At 47.0% G+C, this 18,152-nt stretch overlaps 1 protein-coding gene across 1 annotated transcript in view; it reads left to right on the top strand.

The window, feature by feature from the left end:
* KANK4 (KN motif and ankyrin repeat domains 4) overlaps positions 1-14,519 on the top strand; it is a 32,849-nt gene extending 18,330 nt beyond the window's left edge. The window contains exons 7-9 of the mRNA XM_027114515.1: positions 5,107-5,249; positions 8,712-8,912; positions 14,415-14,519. Coding sequence (XP_026970316.1) covers positions 5,107-5,249; positions 8,712-8,912; positions 14,415-14,519 — 449 coding nt within the window. The remainder of the gene's footprint in view (positions 1-5,106; positions 5,250-8,711; positions 8,913-14,414) is intronic.
* Positions 14,520-18,152: the final 3,633 nt, after the last annotated feature.

Genomic DNA, 18,152 nt, shown 5'->3' with positions numbered 1-18,152 from the left:
ACACGGATTAGGTCCTCTGCTAAGCACCTGACACCTGAGATGTCATTTAATCGTCATAACGATCCTGTTATTAGGAAGATTATTCCTGTTTTATAGGTGATGAAAGTGACACTCCGAAAAGTCAACATACTTGCTCTAGATCATGCAACGACTAAGTGTGTTGCTGGGATTTGAAGTCGATACTGTGGCAACCAGGAATTAGAGCGCATGCTAGAACAGTACACCCTTACTTAGGAAGCTGGAGGGGGAGTTTAAACAGGCATCAGGAAGTCTGAAGTTTGGATCCAACAGCTTTCCCCCAACTTGTATCTTGTCCTCCCCTCCACACCGACCCCGCTTAAATCCCTCCCACGGCTTCCCCTTGCTCTTGGCCTTCAGGAATCCCAGATGGCCTGGGCCTGCCTGCCTTTGCTCTCTCTGCCACCACCATGCACCCTCCTTCCCTCCACTCCAGCCACGTGTGGGCCTCAAACTCACCACGCTCATTCCCTCCTTAGGACGTTTGCATTTTCTTTCCATCTGGATCCTTTTCCCTGAAACTATTCTCATAACTGGCTTCTTCTCATCATTCAAGTCACAGCTCAAACGGCACCACAGAAGGCTTCTTGGTGATCCGTCTGAAGTGGCTGTCGCATCTCTCTCTAGCAGTACACCAAGTTCTTCTTCAGGTGACCTTTGCTTGTCACTTCTCTCTGAGTCTAACAGAACTCAGTTAACCCGAGGGAGGCTCTTGTCTGTCCCCTTCCTTTCAGTATCCCCAGCACCTATACAAGTTCCTGGCTCATGGTGGGTGTCGAGTGAAAATATCTGTTAGGTGAACGAGTGGACGGATGATTCCTGGGAGCTAGGTTAAATTCCATTAAACTTTCATTCTCCAAAATTCCATTAAGCAGCCTTGAGGCTCCTTACCTGCATGGAAAGGTGATGTACATAATGACAGCCTGAAGTTCTTTCTGCATCATCAGAGGAAGACGAAGTTACAATTCTAACATTCTTCAGGGATTCATGGATACCCTAAAAATGGTAGCTCTGTTGAGAAAGGCACATCATTAAAGGAGCATGCCTCTGGGTTGCATTTACTGTGTTCAGTGTTAGGGCCTTTCATTATAGAAGGTGAATAACAACACCACCTACTGTTTGTTGAGTGCCTTCCCCAGCCCAGACACAGTGCAATACTGCCATATGCAGTCCTTGAGGGGATTGTGAAGCAGATATTTAATGCATTTTCCAAGTGAGACAACTGAGGCTCAGAGAGGTCAAGTTCTGTGGTCAAGGTCACAGAGCCAGTAGGTAACTAAGCCAGAATTCTAACCATGATCTGTCACCCTCCCAACCTGGGCATTTTTCTACTACCCGAAGCTAGGTTCCAGGGGCACTGTGAGACCTTAGGCGCACCTATTATGTGCACAAAAACTCTAAAGAACCATAATGTAGCACCTTCATCTCTAAGTAGCGCACAGGCTTGCAGCCTGTTAGAAGTCCTCTGGCTGAGCCAGGCCAGGCTGGAGAACAGACAACCTTTGATTTGTTTGTTATAAATTTCTGCTGATGTTGTCTGAGGTCCAGTCAATACTCATCAACCCTAAAGTGGTTTGGAAGCTTTCCCCTTTAACATGCTGAAATAGCACAACAGCCGCAAGCATAAAGAATGAAGGGGGCTGGGGAGACGGTCTGAAAGCGCCATTCCTTTCCCTCACTGTAGTCGGGGTGTTGAGGAGGGCAGATCTGTCCCACTCCAAACTGGGCTCCCTTCCCAGCCATTTGTGAAGCATCTGGAAAGCACATTACAAACTGTAAAGGGCTGCACAGAAGTGACTCATCATTATTCAGAAGAGAGCCATGGGTGCACCTCCACCCCTTTAGTCCGTTGTGATCTGTCCTCTATTTCGCCAGGACGCCTCTGCAGAAGAGGAAGCTGGCCGAGTTGGAGGATGTTCAGTCAAGAGCCTTCTCCTCGCCTCCGGGGAGGTTGGTTTGCTCCCTGGAGCTGCTCAGAAACATCCGCTGTGAAAGCCAGGGGTCCTCAGCCCCTTTTCAGAGCCCCTGCGTAGGAGTTAGTTCTCACTCTACTGAGTTATAGGTCACGTTTCTGAAGAGAGTATAGAGAATCGTAACCTGAGGCTCATTTATGCATCTTAAAAGCAAACATAAAATAGTCACGGGGTAAAAATTTTAAAGTCATTAAGGTGGCAACGCAGATATTCCCGTCTTTATCAGAACAGAGTTGTGAGGCGATGCATGGAGTTATTATTCGGCTTTCATAGCCCAGCTTGTCATGACAGTGGTCAGAGAGGCTTCAGGCGAGGAAATTGCTGATACCTGAGCCCAACTGTATCCATTGGCATTCTGGTTCACTATGACACATTTCTGAAAAATTGTTTGGGATGGAGTGGAGGGAATGTCAAACAAATATTGTTGGGGTTTTTTTCCCTTGCACAGAACTTTTTTTTTTTTTTTTACATCTTTATTGGAGTATAATTGCTTTACAATGGTGTGTTAGTTTCTGCTTTATAACAAAGTGAATCAGTTATACATATACATATGTTCCCATATCTCTTCCCTCTTGCGTCTCCCTCCCTCCCACCCTCCGTATCCCACCCCTCTAGGTGGTCACAAAGCACCGAGCTGATCTCCCTGTGCTATGCGGCTTCTTCCCACTAGCTATCTATTTCACGTTTGGTAGTGTATATATGTCCATGCCACTCTCTCACTTTGTCACAGCTTACCCTTCCCCCTCCCCATATCCTCAAGTCCATTCTCTAGTAGGTCTGTGTCTTTATTCCTGTCTTACCCCTAGGTTCTTCATGACATTTTTCTTTTTTCTTAAATTCCATATATATGTGTTAGCATACGGTATTTGTCTTTCTCTTTCTGACTTACTTCACTCTGTATGACAGACTCTAGGTCCATCCACCTCATTACAAATAGCTCAATTTCGTTTCTTTTTATGGCTGAGTAATACTCCATTGTATATATGTGCCACATCTTCTTTATCCATTCATCTGATGATGGGCACTTAGGTTGTTTCCATCTCCTGGCTATTGTAAATAGAGCTGCAATGAACATTTTGGTACATGACTCTTTTTGAATGATGGTTTTCTCAGGGTATATGCCCAGGAGTGGGATTTCTGGGTCATATGGTAGTTCTATTTGTAGTTTTTTAAGGAACCTCCATACTGTTCTCCATAGTGGCTGTACCAATTCACATTCCCACCAACAGTGCAAGAGTGTTCCCTTTTCTCCACACCCTCTCCAGCATTTATTGTTTCTAGATTTTTTGATGATGGCCATTCTGACTGGTGTGAGATGATATCTCATTGTAGTTTTGATTTGCATTTCTCTAATGATGAGTGATGTTGAGTATCCTTTCATGTGTTTGTTGGCAATCTGTATATCTTCTTTGGAGAAATGTCTGTTTAGGTCTTCTGCCCATTTTTGGATTGGGTTGTTTGTTTTTTTGTTATTGAGCTGCATGAGCTGCTTATAAATTTTGAAGATTAATCCTTTGTCGGTTGCTTCATTTGCAAATATTTTCTCCCATTCTGAGGATTGTCTTTTGGTCTCGTTTATGGTTTCCTTTGCTGTGCAAAAGCTTTGAAGTTTCATTAGGTCCCATTTGTTTATTTTTGTTTTTATTTCCATTACTCTAGGAGGTGGGTCAGAAAGGATCTTGCTGTGATTTATATCATAGAGTGCTCTGCCTATGTTTTCCTCTAAGAGTTTGATAGTTTCTGGCCTTACATTTAGGTCTTTAATCCATTTTGAGCTTATTTTTGTGTATGGTGTTAGGGAGTGATCTAATCTCATACTTTTGTATGTACCTGTCCAGTTTTCCCAGCACCACTTATTGAAGAGGCTGTCCTTTCTCCACTGTACATTCCTGCCTCCTTTATCAAAGATAAGGCCTTGCACAGAACTTATAAGTAACCCTGACATTTTGTCGTAAACCAGATTTGTTACAATGAAGCTCTAAGTCTTCAAGAGCAAGTAGCAAGGATGTAAAGACAAGAATAACCTTCTGGACAATAATAGTAATAACAGCTAACACTTATTGAGTGTTTATTATGTGCTAGGCACTGTTCTAAGTGCTTTTAATACATTAACTCATTAACTTTCACAGTAACCTTATAGGTCCTGTTATTATCCCCATTTTACAGAAGAAATGCTAAGAAAATCTCAGACTTGTCTTACTGAGATTGTTTTATTATTGTCCCAAAGAGACACGTAGATTTTTTGCATGAGCAACAGTACAGGGAAGATTTGGTTTTCCACACTGTACCGCCCTTATGAAGTGGGAGCCTTCAGACAACAGATAACAGGCTGAAGATCTCCTATGTCTCCTTTGGTGGGAAGGGATATGAATGCATATCCCCAGGGTTACAAAGCAGAAATTTCTTTTGAGTTCTCATTTAATACTTCATCTTAAAAATATGCCAGTTTTTCATTCTATTATGAAATGTATATTCTTAATTGCTTTAATATAAAAATTTGTGGAGTGTTTTATTTTCCACTCTGCTTTTCAAATGAAAATGGTTATTCCCGGAAGATTTCCCATGTTTATCCTGGGGTGTTTTTCATGTCCCCTGGTCCATTGCACAAGATATCACTAGCCTTTGAAAAGACCTACAACCATAGACAGCTGCTTAAGAGTTACACATAGACATAGAACCAGACCTGAAATACACACCTGTGGGTGACGTGAGGCCATGTGAGTGATGGGCTCTAGCGCCGGATAGACCTGAGTCCTGGTCTCACTTCTCCTTCACTTGGGCAGTTGATATAACTTCACTGACTTTCAGGGTCCTCATCTGTAAAATAGGAATAATGTTTGTCCTCCACTTTAGGAAATAAAGTCAAGGTCATTGGCCCCCTTGGCCACCTCTGACTCTCCTGTGGACCTTTCTTGCTGGGTATCCTCAGAAAACTTGTAAAGAAAAGTGGCCACTGTTAAAGGCTGTTAAAAAATGTAGAACATAGATTCCACCACTGGGAAAGGATTGCTCTATCCTGTGGCCCTTCAACCAGCTGGCAGCATCCTGTTGAACAGGCTAAAGCCTGGCTTCCAGCCTCTCGGGAGCTGTTCCAGCTTCGGTGTTTCTCTTGCAGGCGTCTGCAACGTGGACCATCAGAACAAAGCTGGCTACACCGCCGTGATGATCACTCCCCTGGCTTCTGCAGAGACCGATGAAGACATGGCTGTTGTCTGGAAACTCTTACGAGAAGGAGATGTGAACATCCAAGCTACTCAGGTAGGAGGTGTGAACATGATCTCCTCTTTAATGAACACGGGCACCTCCCAGTTTTATTCTGCCACTGGGGTGAGAAACTCCATGCAGATCCATGTAGAGTTTTTAACCCGAGAAGTCTGGGCCCTCCAAATGGCATCTGTCCAAAGACTGGACATTCAGTTTCCTCAGAGCCTCCTGAGACCCAGACAGGCTGGGACAGAGGTCATGAGCTTGTAATCTATGTCCCCGTCTGAAACTGGGCAAATTCCATCTGGGTCTGACTCCTCAAACCGAATGTTCCACAGTTAGCACCTTGAGAAGGCGTTTGCTAGTTGTGCTCTAGAAAGCCCCTGCAGGAGATCCACCTTGATCATAAATTACAAAGCAGTCCAGAGGGTTGGGATGTCTCTGTTCAGCTTCTGGGCCCTTCTACTTGAGAACACAGAGTAGGGGTGTGGCCCTTAGCCAGTAGACAAAGCTCCATATGGAACAGTGGGCATTCCTCGAAAGGCCACTTACCCATCTTTGACCAATAGAAGAACAAGCAGAGTGCATTCCACTCTCCATTTCCCCCCAGAGTGATCATCAGTGTAGCCTAACTCTCAAGAAGTGTAAAGGGGGCTTCCCTGGTGGCGCAGTGGTTGAGAGTTCGCCTGCCAATGCAGGGGACACGGGTTCGTGCCCCGGTCCGGGAGGATCCCACATGGCTGTGGAGCGGCTGGGCCCGTGAGCCATGGCCACCGCTGAGCGGCACGTCCGGAGTCTGTGATCTGCAACGGGAGAGGCCACAACAGTGAGAGGCCCGCGTACGGCAAAAAAAAAAAAAAAAAGAAGAAGTGTAAAGGATCTGAGATTTTACTCTACCTTAAAGCTAACATGTGTCGTGGATGCTGGCAGATGACCCAGGACTCTTGTGCAAGAGACAAAGGACAGTGTGTTACTCACAGCAGTAACAGTAGTCAGAGCATTGGTATTTATACCAGTTCCCCAAGTCCCAATTCCCACTTCGCACAGGGTGATGTGAGGAGGGCCGGATCCCTGCACACAGAGTAGATTGTGTTACTGGGGAAGAACCCTGAGCTTAGGGAACCTGAATCTTTCATACTGGATAGTAAGCGTGTCTGCCCTCTGTTCTGGAGGGGACAATGTCTCTAAGTTCCAACGCTGTTCATTGTACATTCACCCTTAAAAAGATAGTCTAGAACAAAAGGTCACATACTGCCTGACTCACTAAATATGCAGAAAGCCAAGAGACCCATAGAAAATAGAAAATTGTCTCCCAACCACCTGTTTAACTCTGCTCACCACCCCGACCCCAAAGTGATTGCAGACAGTAGCCTAACCTGATGGCAAAGTCTCTTTGCACATGTCACATACTAGCAATTCTATTGGTGGCAAGAAACAGACATTTGTAGCTTACTCTCTAGTTTTCAAAGTATCTTCACCCACCTACTCCATAGGACTCAGTAAAGCTGTTTTCATTTTAAATAATATGTTTTCCAGAAACATATCAAATCTTTTTTTTTCTAAAGTGGTCCTCTTGAAGGGGGAGTGCTCACTAATGATCAAAATCCATGCCCTTCTTATACAGGAGAAACCAATGCTCTAGGAGAGTAAGGGACCCATCCCAGGTCACCAAGGGAGGGATGGGAATTCATAGTGCAGCTGCACCCTTCAGCACCCTCTGGGGCTTTACGTATGAGGGGAGCTGCAGGTACCAGGTTAAATAGGAGTGAGCTGGGAGGCCAGGAGTCTCCCGGGCTAAACTACTTATTTCTCTCTGTATCTCCAGGGTCAGCGCTGCACCGGGCCATAGCAGTGATCTGTAAATGGTGGTTGAATTAAATTGTATGGAGCCAGACCAGGAGGGAGGGGGCCCCAAGTCAGGCAGGAGGCAGACAGGAAGACATCTGCATATGGCATCTGGCTTTAATACCACTCAAAGAGAGGGGTCTGGAGGGAAACCTATGGTCTGGTTAGTGCAGTAAACAAGCATTACCTCAGGGCTGAGCATAAGCAAACCAAAGAGCAAACAAGCTTCTCTGGAAAGATCTGTCTGGGTTCCAGAGAAATGGGGAACCAGGACACCTAACGATGCATTCACACGTCCCAGGCGATGGTCAGACCTCATCTCTAATGCTCCTAAATGCAATAATAGCTGACGTGTACACAGCATCTGTGCCGCGCTCAGGCCTCACACCAGCCCCAGAAGGGAGGTAATGTCGTTAAGCATTCCTGCTTTACCAGATCAGGAAGAGTCACCGAGAGGTGAACTCGTCCAGATTCACATAAGTACAGAATGCGGCAAAGCCAGGATTTTTCTGATTGCAACCCCCTTTCTTTTCTCTAAGCCCCAGACTTCCGAGCAGGGAAACATAATCCATCAGTGACTGCAGATCGGAGCTTTAATCAGTGAACTCATCAGCCAACATATTTTACGTGTAAGACACTGTGTTCAGAGCCACAGGGGATCTGAGAGGAAAGAAACCAGTCCTTACCTCTTCTCACATCCCTACAAAGCCTGACAGTCAGAGAGACATGCCTGAGCTGCCTGGAACCCAGGAGAGAACCACGAGGGCAAAATATATAATCAAGTCGCATAAGAGGACTATGTATATACAGGAAAATCCAGGAAAAATGATGATCAATTTGTAATCAGAAAAGTTACTGCCACACATTTTTATATTTATACCCTTTATCTCATTTGATTTTCACAAAAGCCCTGTGAGGTATACAGGATGGATCATAATTATATTAATTTTTAAGAAAGAAAGACCAAGGTTCAGGGACACGAAGGGACGTGACCAGGGTCACGCAGTAGGAAACAGCAGAACCAGAGCTTGGTCTTACTTTCTGACTCTAATCCGTTGCCATGTGCATTGATGATTACAGGGTTGTGAAAGATTGTTGTCAATGGCTGTGGATTAGAAATGACCACAGGACCATGTAAACAGAGAGCTTCTTGAGAAAAGAGGCTTCTGGGTATCATTCAACTGAAAATACCAGAGGTGTTCAGAGCAGCCCAAGACTTCCTGTAGGAAGTTAGGCTGGGGCGGGGAGTCAGAAGCCATGGTCCTGAAGTATTCAACCCTTCAGTTATTCCATCATTCAGCACTTATCAGCATGTACTTGGTGCTAGGCACTGGAGAGACAGAGATGAAAAAGACTTAGCTCCTGCCATCAAAGATGTCACAGTCTATGAGAAAGAGACAGGTTGACCGGTTGAAATGCCAAGTGGTAAATGCTGTGTTATGAACCCTGTGCCTGGGGTGTTAGTAGAGGGCTTTAGAGAGGATGCAGCATTTGACTCGTGTCTTGGAAGAGGAGTAGAAGTTTACCAGGCCAAGGACGACGTGTCCCTTACCACAGAGATTCAGGTCAACTGTCATTTTCCAGAGAAGTCTCTCCTGACTACACCCAGGCTGCGGAGGGGGTCCTTCCCATCAGCCCCAGCCTCACCACGCCCCTGCTCTCTGTGTGCAGGGAGGCCAGACTGCGCTGATGCTGGGAGTCAGCCACGACCGGGAGGACATGGTCCAAGCGCTACTGAGCTGCCAGGCAGATGTCAACCTCCAGGACCATGATGGATCGTCAGCCCTTATGCTGGCCTGTCGCCATGGCAACGTCGACATGGTCCGGCTGCTCCTGGCACACCCGGCCTGTGACAGCAGCCTGACTGACAAGGTGAGACTTATAGGCAATTAACAAGTGGGTGTTCCACTTCCCTTCCTGAAAAGTACCTTGCCAGCCAGCAAAATTCAAGGGACCATATGGCACTAGGAACAGAATTGACTTCATAAGGCTGTTGTTGGATTTAAATGAGATGACCCATGTAAATGCTGGGAGACTTGGAGCTGAGAAACCCCAAACCCTAGCCTTTCACACCATGCTGAGGGATTGCGCTCAGGCCTGGTCTTGACCCTGAACCGCATCTGGTCATGGCAGCCTGTGGGCTTTTGAGGCGGCAGCTTGAGTAGGGAGGCTATGCTGTCCATGGGGCTCCCAGAGGCTGGATGAAGGAACCAAGTACAAATTGTGTCCACTCTTGGACAGTGACCTACCTTACAGAGTGGCCCATTTCATCAAGCCACCCTGCTTGAAGTTGCATTGCCAGATACATGCTTCTTGTGAGGCGACGGCGTTGATGATGATGATGGTGATGATGGTGGTGGTCGTGGTGGTGACACAATAGTAATAAAAGCTAACCTGTATCATATGCTGGCTTGGTGCCAGGTACTGTACCAAGCAGTTACCACGGGCTCTCTAGTTTAAATCCCGCAACAATCCTATTAGATTGACTCTGTTGCTCATGGGGGAACGGAGGCCCTGAGTGGTTAAGTAACATACCCAAGATCAGACAGCAAGTGGAACCAGCTCCATCAAACTCCTAAGAACACTCACAGGAACTAACTCTTTCCATGCATTACTTCACGAATCCTCTCAGTAATCCAGGGAGGTAGATACTGCCATCCCCGTTTTGTATTGATAAGGAAGCAGAGGCCTAGAGCGTTTATATAGCCGTCATAAGGTCACAAGCTGCTGATTCTTGAAGCAAGAATTCGAGCCCAGATCTGACTTAATGCTGACACTGTAATTTAATGCTTTAAACAGACTTCTCTGTACTTTCTTAACATCCACATTTCAAAAGGAACAAAGGCCTGAGGGGGGAAAGAGGGCCCCGCCCCGCCCAGGGACAGCCCTTCTTACCAAGCCACATCTGAAAACGCCCTGCCACTGTCCCATCACTGATTCAAGCTGCTGGGTCCCTTGTACCGCACCCAGGCAGCCGGCACCCAGGCCCAGTATCTTCAGGTCCCATGAACTCCAGCTCTGCCCAAAGCCATTTCTGTGATCATTAGAGAGCACAGACCCTCTTGAAATGCTTGTGGGAACAGTGGTGGGCTCTGGAAGTAAGAGCCTCCTTTTCCAAATGTGATACAGTCAGATAAAGGCTCTATGTTAATGCGCTCCCTGCAGGGTCACCCTGGGGCAGAAGGAGGTGGCCCCTTAATCTGGAACAGACCCAGGGCCCTCTTAGGAGTGACCAGTGCAATTGGCCAGGGGAGGCCTGAGAGGGCAGGCCTGTGGGACGGGGGCGGGAGCTTTGGAAGTCCCTGGTTAGCGGGGGGTCATCAGGCAGTGAGACTGAGTCTCCCGTCACAGATTAGAGAGCTCAGTAGCTGCTTTCAGTAGGTGGAGGTAGGGCTCTGTTGAACTTTGGACAGATCAAGTGATTGTTAGAAGCATGGACTTTATTTTTTTTTTAATTTTTTATTTTATTTTATTTTTTTAATCATCTTTATTGGGGTATAATTGCTTTACAATGGTGTGTTAGTTTCTGCTTTATAACAAAGTGAATCAGTTATACATATACGTATGTTCCCATATCTCTTCTCTCTTGTGTCTAGAAGCATGGATGTTAGAATGAAACACTCCTGAGTTTGAAACAGCGTTCTGTGACTGTGTGCCTTTGGGCAGGTCACTTAACCATTCTGAGCCTCTGCATGCTTGTCTGTAACTGAGGATAGTAATAGACCAGACCTAAATACGGTACATTTGTAAAGCCCCTGTTTGACATCTAGGAGATACTCAGTTGATGGCAACTGTTATTGTTGGGAATAGGTGAACCAGGACAGCAAATATGAGGCAGCCACCACACGAATGAGTAGGGACCTGGGCATTTGCAGGCAGTGTCTGGAGGGAGTAGGGAGGATGAAGGTCTGGAGTTAGAGGAGCCATTCAGAGGAGGCTGGGGCCCAAAGGGAGAAGTACTCCCATCTGGGAGTGATTGTGCCCTCTAGGGGGGATTCAGCAGTGTCTGGAGACATCTTTATCTGTCATAAGTATGTGTGTGGGGCAGTCCTGGCGTCTAGTGGGTAGAGGCTAGGGTAGCTGCTAAACACACAAAGTACAGGAACAGTGAAGAATTACAGATTATCTGGCCCAACATGGCAGTAGTGCCTCCGCTGAGAAACCCTGGTATAGGTGAGTGCTGAAATCCAGGTGGGATGAAATGCTGTCCCAGTGAAGTGCTGGAGGTTGAGGACAGGCTGGTTGCAGTTTGGGGCAGCCTGAGAAGAAGGTACTAGGCAGCTAAACCGGAGATGGTAGCGGAAGCCTGTCTTAGGGGAAGGTGGAGAGCGTTAGGGGATGCCCAGTGAGCACAGGGGTGCCCAAGCGATACAGGTGGCAGGCCCACAGAAGTTTCTAGACCTTGCTCACGGCCCAATCACCTGCTGCCTGCTGGGGACAGGGTTGACTCAGGAGTCACACCCAAATTTCCCAAAGGTGACTTGGGTGAAAAGTTTCAGTGGGAGATGGGGACCGATGACTGGGTCTTGGCAAGCACCCAGCCCTGTGCCTCCAGCTTTGCATTGAAGGGTGGAGTCCAGCCCTTACCATGACCACCGTCTCGTTTCAGCATTCCCTTTCCTCTGGAGACTTAGGTGCTCCCTTGGAAAACCGAAAGAGAAGTCATGTCCTGAAATTGGTTTCTCTCATCCTACCAACATGTAAAGGTTGCTATAAATGCAGAACCCCCAGAGCAGCCAGCAAGGCACCTTCCCCATGTTTAGAAGGTAATTCGGGAAATTGGTCACCCAGCCTATTGGGACCCCCAGAGTGACGAGAACGAGGAGGTGGTGGTGAGGCCTTATCCCTGGCCCCCAAGGCTTACCCTCTGAAGGACTTGTTTGGGCAGTGACTCCAAAGCATGCGTCAAAGTGAAAGCTTCTTGAAGGCATAGACTATGCCTTGCTCATCTTTGCCTGATATGTAGTGGCTTCTTGGTGAGTTTTTGTCATATTGAGAGATAACCCCCTACCACACACACACACACACACACACACACACACACACCCTCACACACAAGGTGTGCTGGCTGCCTGACCCCTTCGGGCTCTCCGGGCCTGCAGTGCTGCCGAGCAGGGACTTGCCGTGCTTGGCTTCCACCGGAGCCGCGGGCCGAGGGCTTGTTCCCAGGGCTCGGGCAGAAGCATCTCGGGGGCACACCCTCCCTAGGTGGTCTCTCTGGCCACACTTTCTGAAATGAATGGCGCCCCCCGCTTTCCACGTGTGTAGTTGAAGAGCCCACAGATGCAGGCTGTCATCTCCAGGTGGGCCCTGTTCAAGGGTGCAATGTCCCCTGGGACTGGCCCTGTGGCTCTTTCCCATAATAACGTTAATCACACTGTCTCCTTGTTTACGTGGAGCGTCAGGGTTGACAAAGTGCAGCAGGGGACAGGCCTAAATAAACCCAGGCCCCTCCGGTGGGGCTTTCGCAAGAATCTTCTGTGGAAAATCTTTGCTTTCTTCCAGACTTGGCCAATCTGAGAACATACTCATTAAGATTTAGGGGCTCAGGTTCTTCATCAACTTGAAATGAATACTCTGTTATCATCCAGCATTCCCTCTTTCAACAGTGCTTATTGAGGACTGACCAGACTACAGGCACGGAGCCAGGGGCTAGGCCAGCAGAACAGGCCAGATCCAGTGTCTGACCTTGTGGACACTGAGATTTATCAAATAACCCCACAAATACCAACTTACAAAGACGGGTAAAAGGCGGGTACAAGGAATCATGGGGCCTTTTCAGGGCAAGAACTTCATCTGTTTTGTGAAGCCTGTCTGCTGAAATGCCACTTCCTTCCTCTCCCCACCCCCTGCCCTCCCCCCATATACACAGGGTGGTCATCCCGTCCCTTGAGCTCACTCTGTTCCTTTGCTGGCTTGTTTGGCCTTCGGCCGTACATTATAGTTATTTACATGTGTGTGGAGCCCCGATGGCAGCTGGACTCCATCCTGGAGCACAGAGAAGAGACTGAAGGGTTTTTAGCTGAGCGTGAACACTTCCCACCTGCTTCTTTGGAGTTTCCACATTTTAGAAAGTAATTTCCCCCATCTGCAGTAGAGTGGAGAACACTCTAGCGGGGTCTTGGGTGGCCCCATGTGTCAAACCCATTCATATTTATACAGCAAAATGGAAAAGTATTGATACTTAAATTAGCTAAGTAAGGACCAGAGATAACCTCACGTTTTGCCTCAAAATGAGTTGCCAAAAAAGTGGTTTTCAGAGCTGTTTAGATGTCAGAATTCTGGGTTCGGGATTGAGCCCTCGGAGCTCAGCGTCCACTGCATCATGGCGGTCCTTCCCCTCATCTCTGGGTAGAGAATGGTTGGTGCTTCCTGCTGAGAGCCGCTCTGTTTGCAGCTTCTTTAGACAGCGGAATGGGAAGCTTCTTGCACAGCAGCCATGGTGAGAAAAGCAGCGTGGTATCACGCATCGGGAAGTAAAAATGAGTGTGTCCTTCTGGGCTGCAAGCCCACTTCAAAGAATTTGTCCTTAGGAAATAGGAATGGGAGGATGCTTTCTGCACTAAGTTTATCATGGTGAAGACTTGGAAACAACCTAAATCTCCAATAAAAGGAAAATAGTTCAGTAAATAATGGAATATTATACAGCCAGTAAGAAAAACCTTTATGTCCTGATGACTATGTAAGAGCAGGGAAAGTCTTAGAGCATATCATGGTGAGTTAAAAATAAAAGTACATGCAGAATTGATATACATTATCATTCCTCTATTTAAAAACCAACAACAGGGCTTCCCTGGTGGCACAGTGGTTGAGAGTCCGCCTGCCGATGCAGGGGACACGGGTTCATGCCCCGGTCCGGGAAGATCCCACATGCCGCGGAGCGGCTGGACCCGTGAGCCATGGCCGCTGAGCCTGTGCTTCTGGAGCCTGTGCTCCGCAACGGAAGAGGCCACAGCAGTGAGAGGCCTGCGTACCACAAAAAAACAACAACAAAAAAAACAAACAAAAAAACCACATTTGCACAGGAGAAAAGACTGGAGGGAAACTTACCGAAATCCTAACTCTCATTTAGGTCTGTGTAATGGAATAATGGAAGAGTTGTTTTCATTCCTCTGTTTTCCAATTTTTTAAAAAATGTATTAAAAACCAAGCAACACTTCTTTATTTTCATTGGCACAGATTTCCCAGGAGTGAATGATGTTTCCGTGGAAGGGGGCCCATTTCTCTGATCCTCATGCCATTTGAGTTTCCTCCTCTCCTCTGTGAATGCGTGGAATAGACTTCTATGTCCCATGCGTACCCCTTTCTCCCAACTCACCCTTCCTTTCTGCGGTGGGATAAAAATTTGTTTTTCCTTTTCTTTCTCCCCTGTAGGCTGGCCGAACGGCTTTGTCCATCGTTCTGAAATCGCCCGCCCATGTGGAAATTGCAGGGCTGCTACGGGCCCACGCGAAGCAGGGCAGGTCCCTTGGACCGTAGGGGCTGCAGAAGAGCTGGCAGCAGGGAACAGAAGGGGCCTTCTCTGGACTCCTCCCTCGCCCTCGGAGAGGGCACGGGTCATAGCCAGGGGGCCGCCCCGCAAGAGAAGAAACTATGTCAAATACGCACATACATTCCTCTTGTATAATTCTGCTCGTTAGGATGCTTTGTAGTTTTTGCCTTAGGCCAAGCCCCAAAACTGCGGGCTGCAGAGGGGTGCAAGGTACAAAGTGCATTGGTGTTGGCTAAAAAATCCCGGCTATCTTCAGCCTCGAGTTCCTTGCGACTCTACCCTTTGTAGCACCGTGCAGAGACCAGGCAGGCAGGAGCACAGTAGCAAAGCAATACTTTTCACGTGGAATTTTAAAGTGCGCCATCTTTCTGTTTTATAATCAATTATATATGAATATATCCCATTGAATATGCATGTCTAGAGAGGAGGGGGTGGGGAAGGGGTGGGATTTAAGCAGCTTCCCTGGCAGTCATTCTCTGTAGGACCCTAGGAGAATCAACACGCAGGCAGGTGAAACTGGACAAACCCCTCTGGGGCCTTTGTTTAGTTGGCGTTGACAGAGAAATCTGAAACTCAGACGAGGTAGGAAGAAGCACATTGGCATCAATGCCAGATATACGGTCTTGACCATTTCCGAGTCACCAAGTGGCTCTGCTTTGCTCTAGGGAATTGGAATTAATCAGGAAGTTATCCAATCCAGTGAAGCACACCACATGTATGTAGGCAGAGTTCAGTTACGTCAGCTCTTCTGAATCTGTGAAAGAAACAAATGAATCAGAGTGAGCATACTTCTTGGGATGGGTTTTTATCATCCAGAAGCCACCACTGTTCCTTTGTAGCAGTACCCGTGGACTCACGGTAATCCTGGCTCCTTTCCCCTCCACCCTTACGAGCAGACTATGAGCCTTCATGTGGCTCTGAGGTTTCTGAGGCTCCTAGCAGCAGAGCTTGTCAGCCTGCAGCAGGAATGTGGAAGCTGGGCTGGGCAGGGCCCGCTCTGCACTGACATATCTGTCTACTGGAAAGTTAGTTCTTAAACTTCCACAATCCCAGGGGCCCACATGTGCATGGCTTTGTCTATGAATTTGTTCTTTCTTAAAAATCTCTTATGCAAAAAAAATCTCTCATGTATAAAAAGGAAAGACATCAAAGCTGGGTGAGCCTCACCCTGGTAACTCAAAAGCTCGAGTTCTCATTTGACTCAGATATCAATTTGCTTGGTGCCCCTTGGGTGAGTCATGGAACCTCTCTGGGCCCCCTTTCATCATCTCTAAAAATGGAGATCATCATACAACGTTTGTCCTGGGGGTGCTGGGCAAGGAACAGCTGATGCAAGTTTTGGAATCCAATTTGTAATCCATAAAGACTGTCTGCTGAAATGGCACAGCAAACTTCAGTACAACTTTGTGATGCATGAGAGAGGCTCTAAGTCCCAGAGCAGGACAGTGATGTGTGATGGTGTTGCTCAGAGAGAATGGAGCAAATAATGATCTAAAATGCTTTAAGTGGGTTTATTTTGACTTCATAGCACATTTTAAGAGCAGAACCCCACATTAATAAATGTTCTAGCCGGGTGCTTCTCAAACTTTGATGTGCGTACAAATCACCTGGAGAGCTTGTTGGAACGCAGTCAGTCTGTGAGGGAAGGAGCTGGAGAGTCGACATTTCTAACCAGTTCCCAGGGGATGCTGACGCTGCAGGGCCACACCGCACATGCAGTAGCAAGACTCTGGCCCATCCTGACCATTTATATATTAAAATGCTGCCTCTTGATATTCTGTCTCAAAGTTTCTTTGCATTTCTCTGCTCTCAGATCTTGGGAATTTGCAATGTGGGTCTTATTTTCTATTGTGTTTCTGCAGAGAGCAGTAAGGGGGTCCATGTCCTGTGTTGCCAATGTAGGGTCTGTTTCTGCATCTCATATTGGGGTGGCAACTTTTATTTGGTCGTATTTCTTATAATTATCTCATTCGAATCCAGCTATAAAAAAATTGCTTATTGACCAGAGAAGGCAAACTGGTTTTCCTAGAGTTTGAAGCCACTGAGTCATTATCAGAAAGACTTTTCCACCCTTTCTGAGATTTTAAATAAGTTTCTTTTCATGTTGAGTTTGGAACGTGAATACATGATCTCATCACTTAACCATTCCATTCCATTGGAATGTCTGAGCCCAGAGCATGGTGAGATGAACAAGCACAGCCTGCCTCCCTGTCATTGTCACTGCTCTAGAATTCGTTCCACAAAAATCTGCTGAAACCGGCCCTGTGCCTGACACTGTTCCCAGCGCTGGCTTTTAGAAAGCAGCTGTGGTCCCCTCTAGAAAACCAGTGTCTAAGGTTACCATGATCCCAATCCCAGGCTTTCCAGGACTTTAAGCCAAGTTTCCACTGATTAATACATTTATCAAGTGTCTGACAGCACAGCCTCCAAGCAACATAAGTCAGGCTCACTGGAGACAGGAATTAAGCTCAGGCCTCGGGGGGAGACCCACAGGTATTTTAGCTTCCCTCACTGCCTGCATGGGAGCTTGCAATCTGCTTTAGGAAGACAAGACACATGTGCTAATAGTAAAGAATAAAACCAGACAACATAGTTTATTCCACAAATATTTCTGGAGTACCCACTGTGTGCAGGTGCTGGGCTTGAATTAGAGACATCATAGTGACACAGTTCAGACAGCCACTTCATCTACTTGGGGAAACAGAATGTGAGAAGGAAGCCTAGAACACTACAGGGGTACCAATAAAGGGCACTAGAGCAGCCTTAGGAAGTCAAGGGAGGCTTCTAGAGAAAGAGGGGTCTAATTGAAAATGTAAAGATTAGTGGATGTTAGCCAGAAAAGGAAGAGTACTGAGAGGTGAGGAGAGGACAGAGTGTGTCAGGCAGAGAGACCAGTGTTGCCAAGGCTGAAAGATTTGAGGGCTGGCATTTGGGGACCTTCATTCAGTTGGATAGAACTGCCATGTAGAGTTTGAGAGCGACGCTGAGATCAAAGGGTGGATTTGGAAGAGATGAGACTGAAAATACCTGAGGACCAGATCAAAAAGGGCCTGAAATCTGTGATAACTCTTTGTTCTAAAGGCAATGAAAGTCTACTGATTTATGACTGAGAAATTCATTCACCTAACCTTCATTTAACACAGATTTGTTAGGTACTTACTCCCTTCCAAGTCCTGTGTTTGGGGCTGGGGACATGCTGGTAGACAAGTTAGGCAAGGAACTCACAGTTTAGCAGGGAAGAAAGACAAACAAGTCCTCTTGGCCCAGAATGATGCACATTGCAACTGGGAAAGTACAAGGTGTGACGGGGACACATAGGTGGGACCCTCAGCCTAGTTGGAAGGTGGGGAGGGAGTCGAGGAAGGCTTCCCAAGGAATGTTTAAGCTCTCTGAAGGATGACTAGGCAGTAGCCAGGCAAAGAGGAGCTGAGGAAGCATGCATAGAGCCTCAAGACAAGGGAGAACACGGACTTGGAGCATTAGAAGAACTCCAGTGCTCCTGGAATAGAAAAAAGGAAGGATGGCAAGATGAGACCAGACAGAAAGCCACTGTAACAAGACTTGAAGGAAATAGGAATATAGTAAGCGATGCTCAGATTTACATTCCAGAAATAACACTA

This window comes from Aethalodelphis obliquidens, unplaced genomic scaffold (assembly GCF_003676395.1).
Source record: "Aethalodelphis obliquidens isolate GAN/ISIS:26980383/991018 unplaced genomic scaffold, ASM367639v1 scaffold13, whole genome shotgun sequence".
Classification (NCBI taxonomy): Eukaryota; Metazoa; Chordata; class Mammalia; order Artiodactyla; family Delphinidae; genus Aethalodelphis; species Aethalodelphis obliquidens.
Note: the sequence above shows the minus strand (reverse complement) of the source record. Positions and strands in the feature narration are given on the sequence as shown.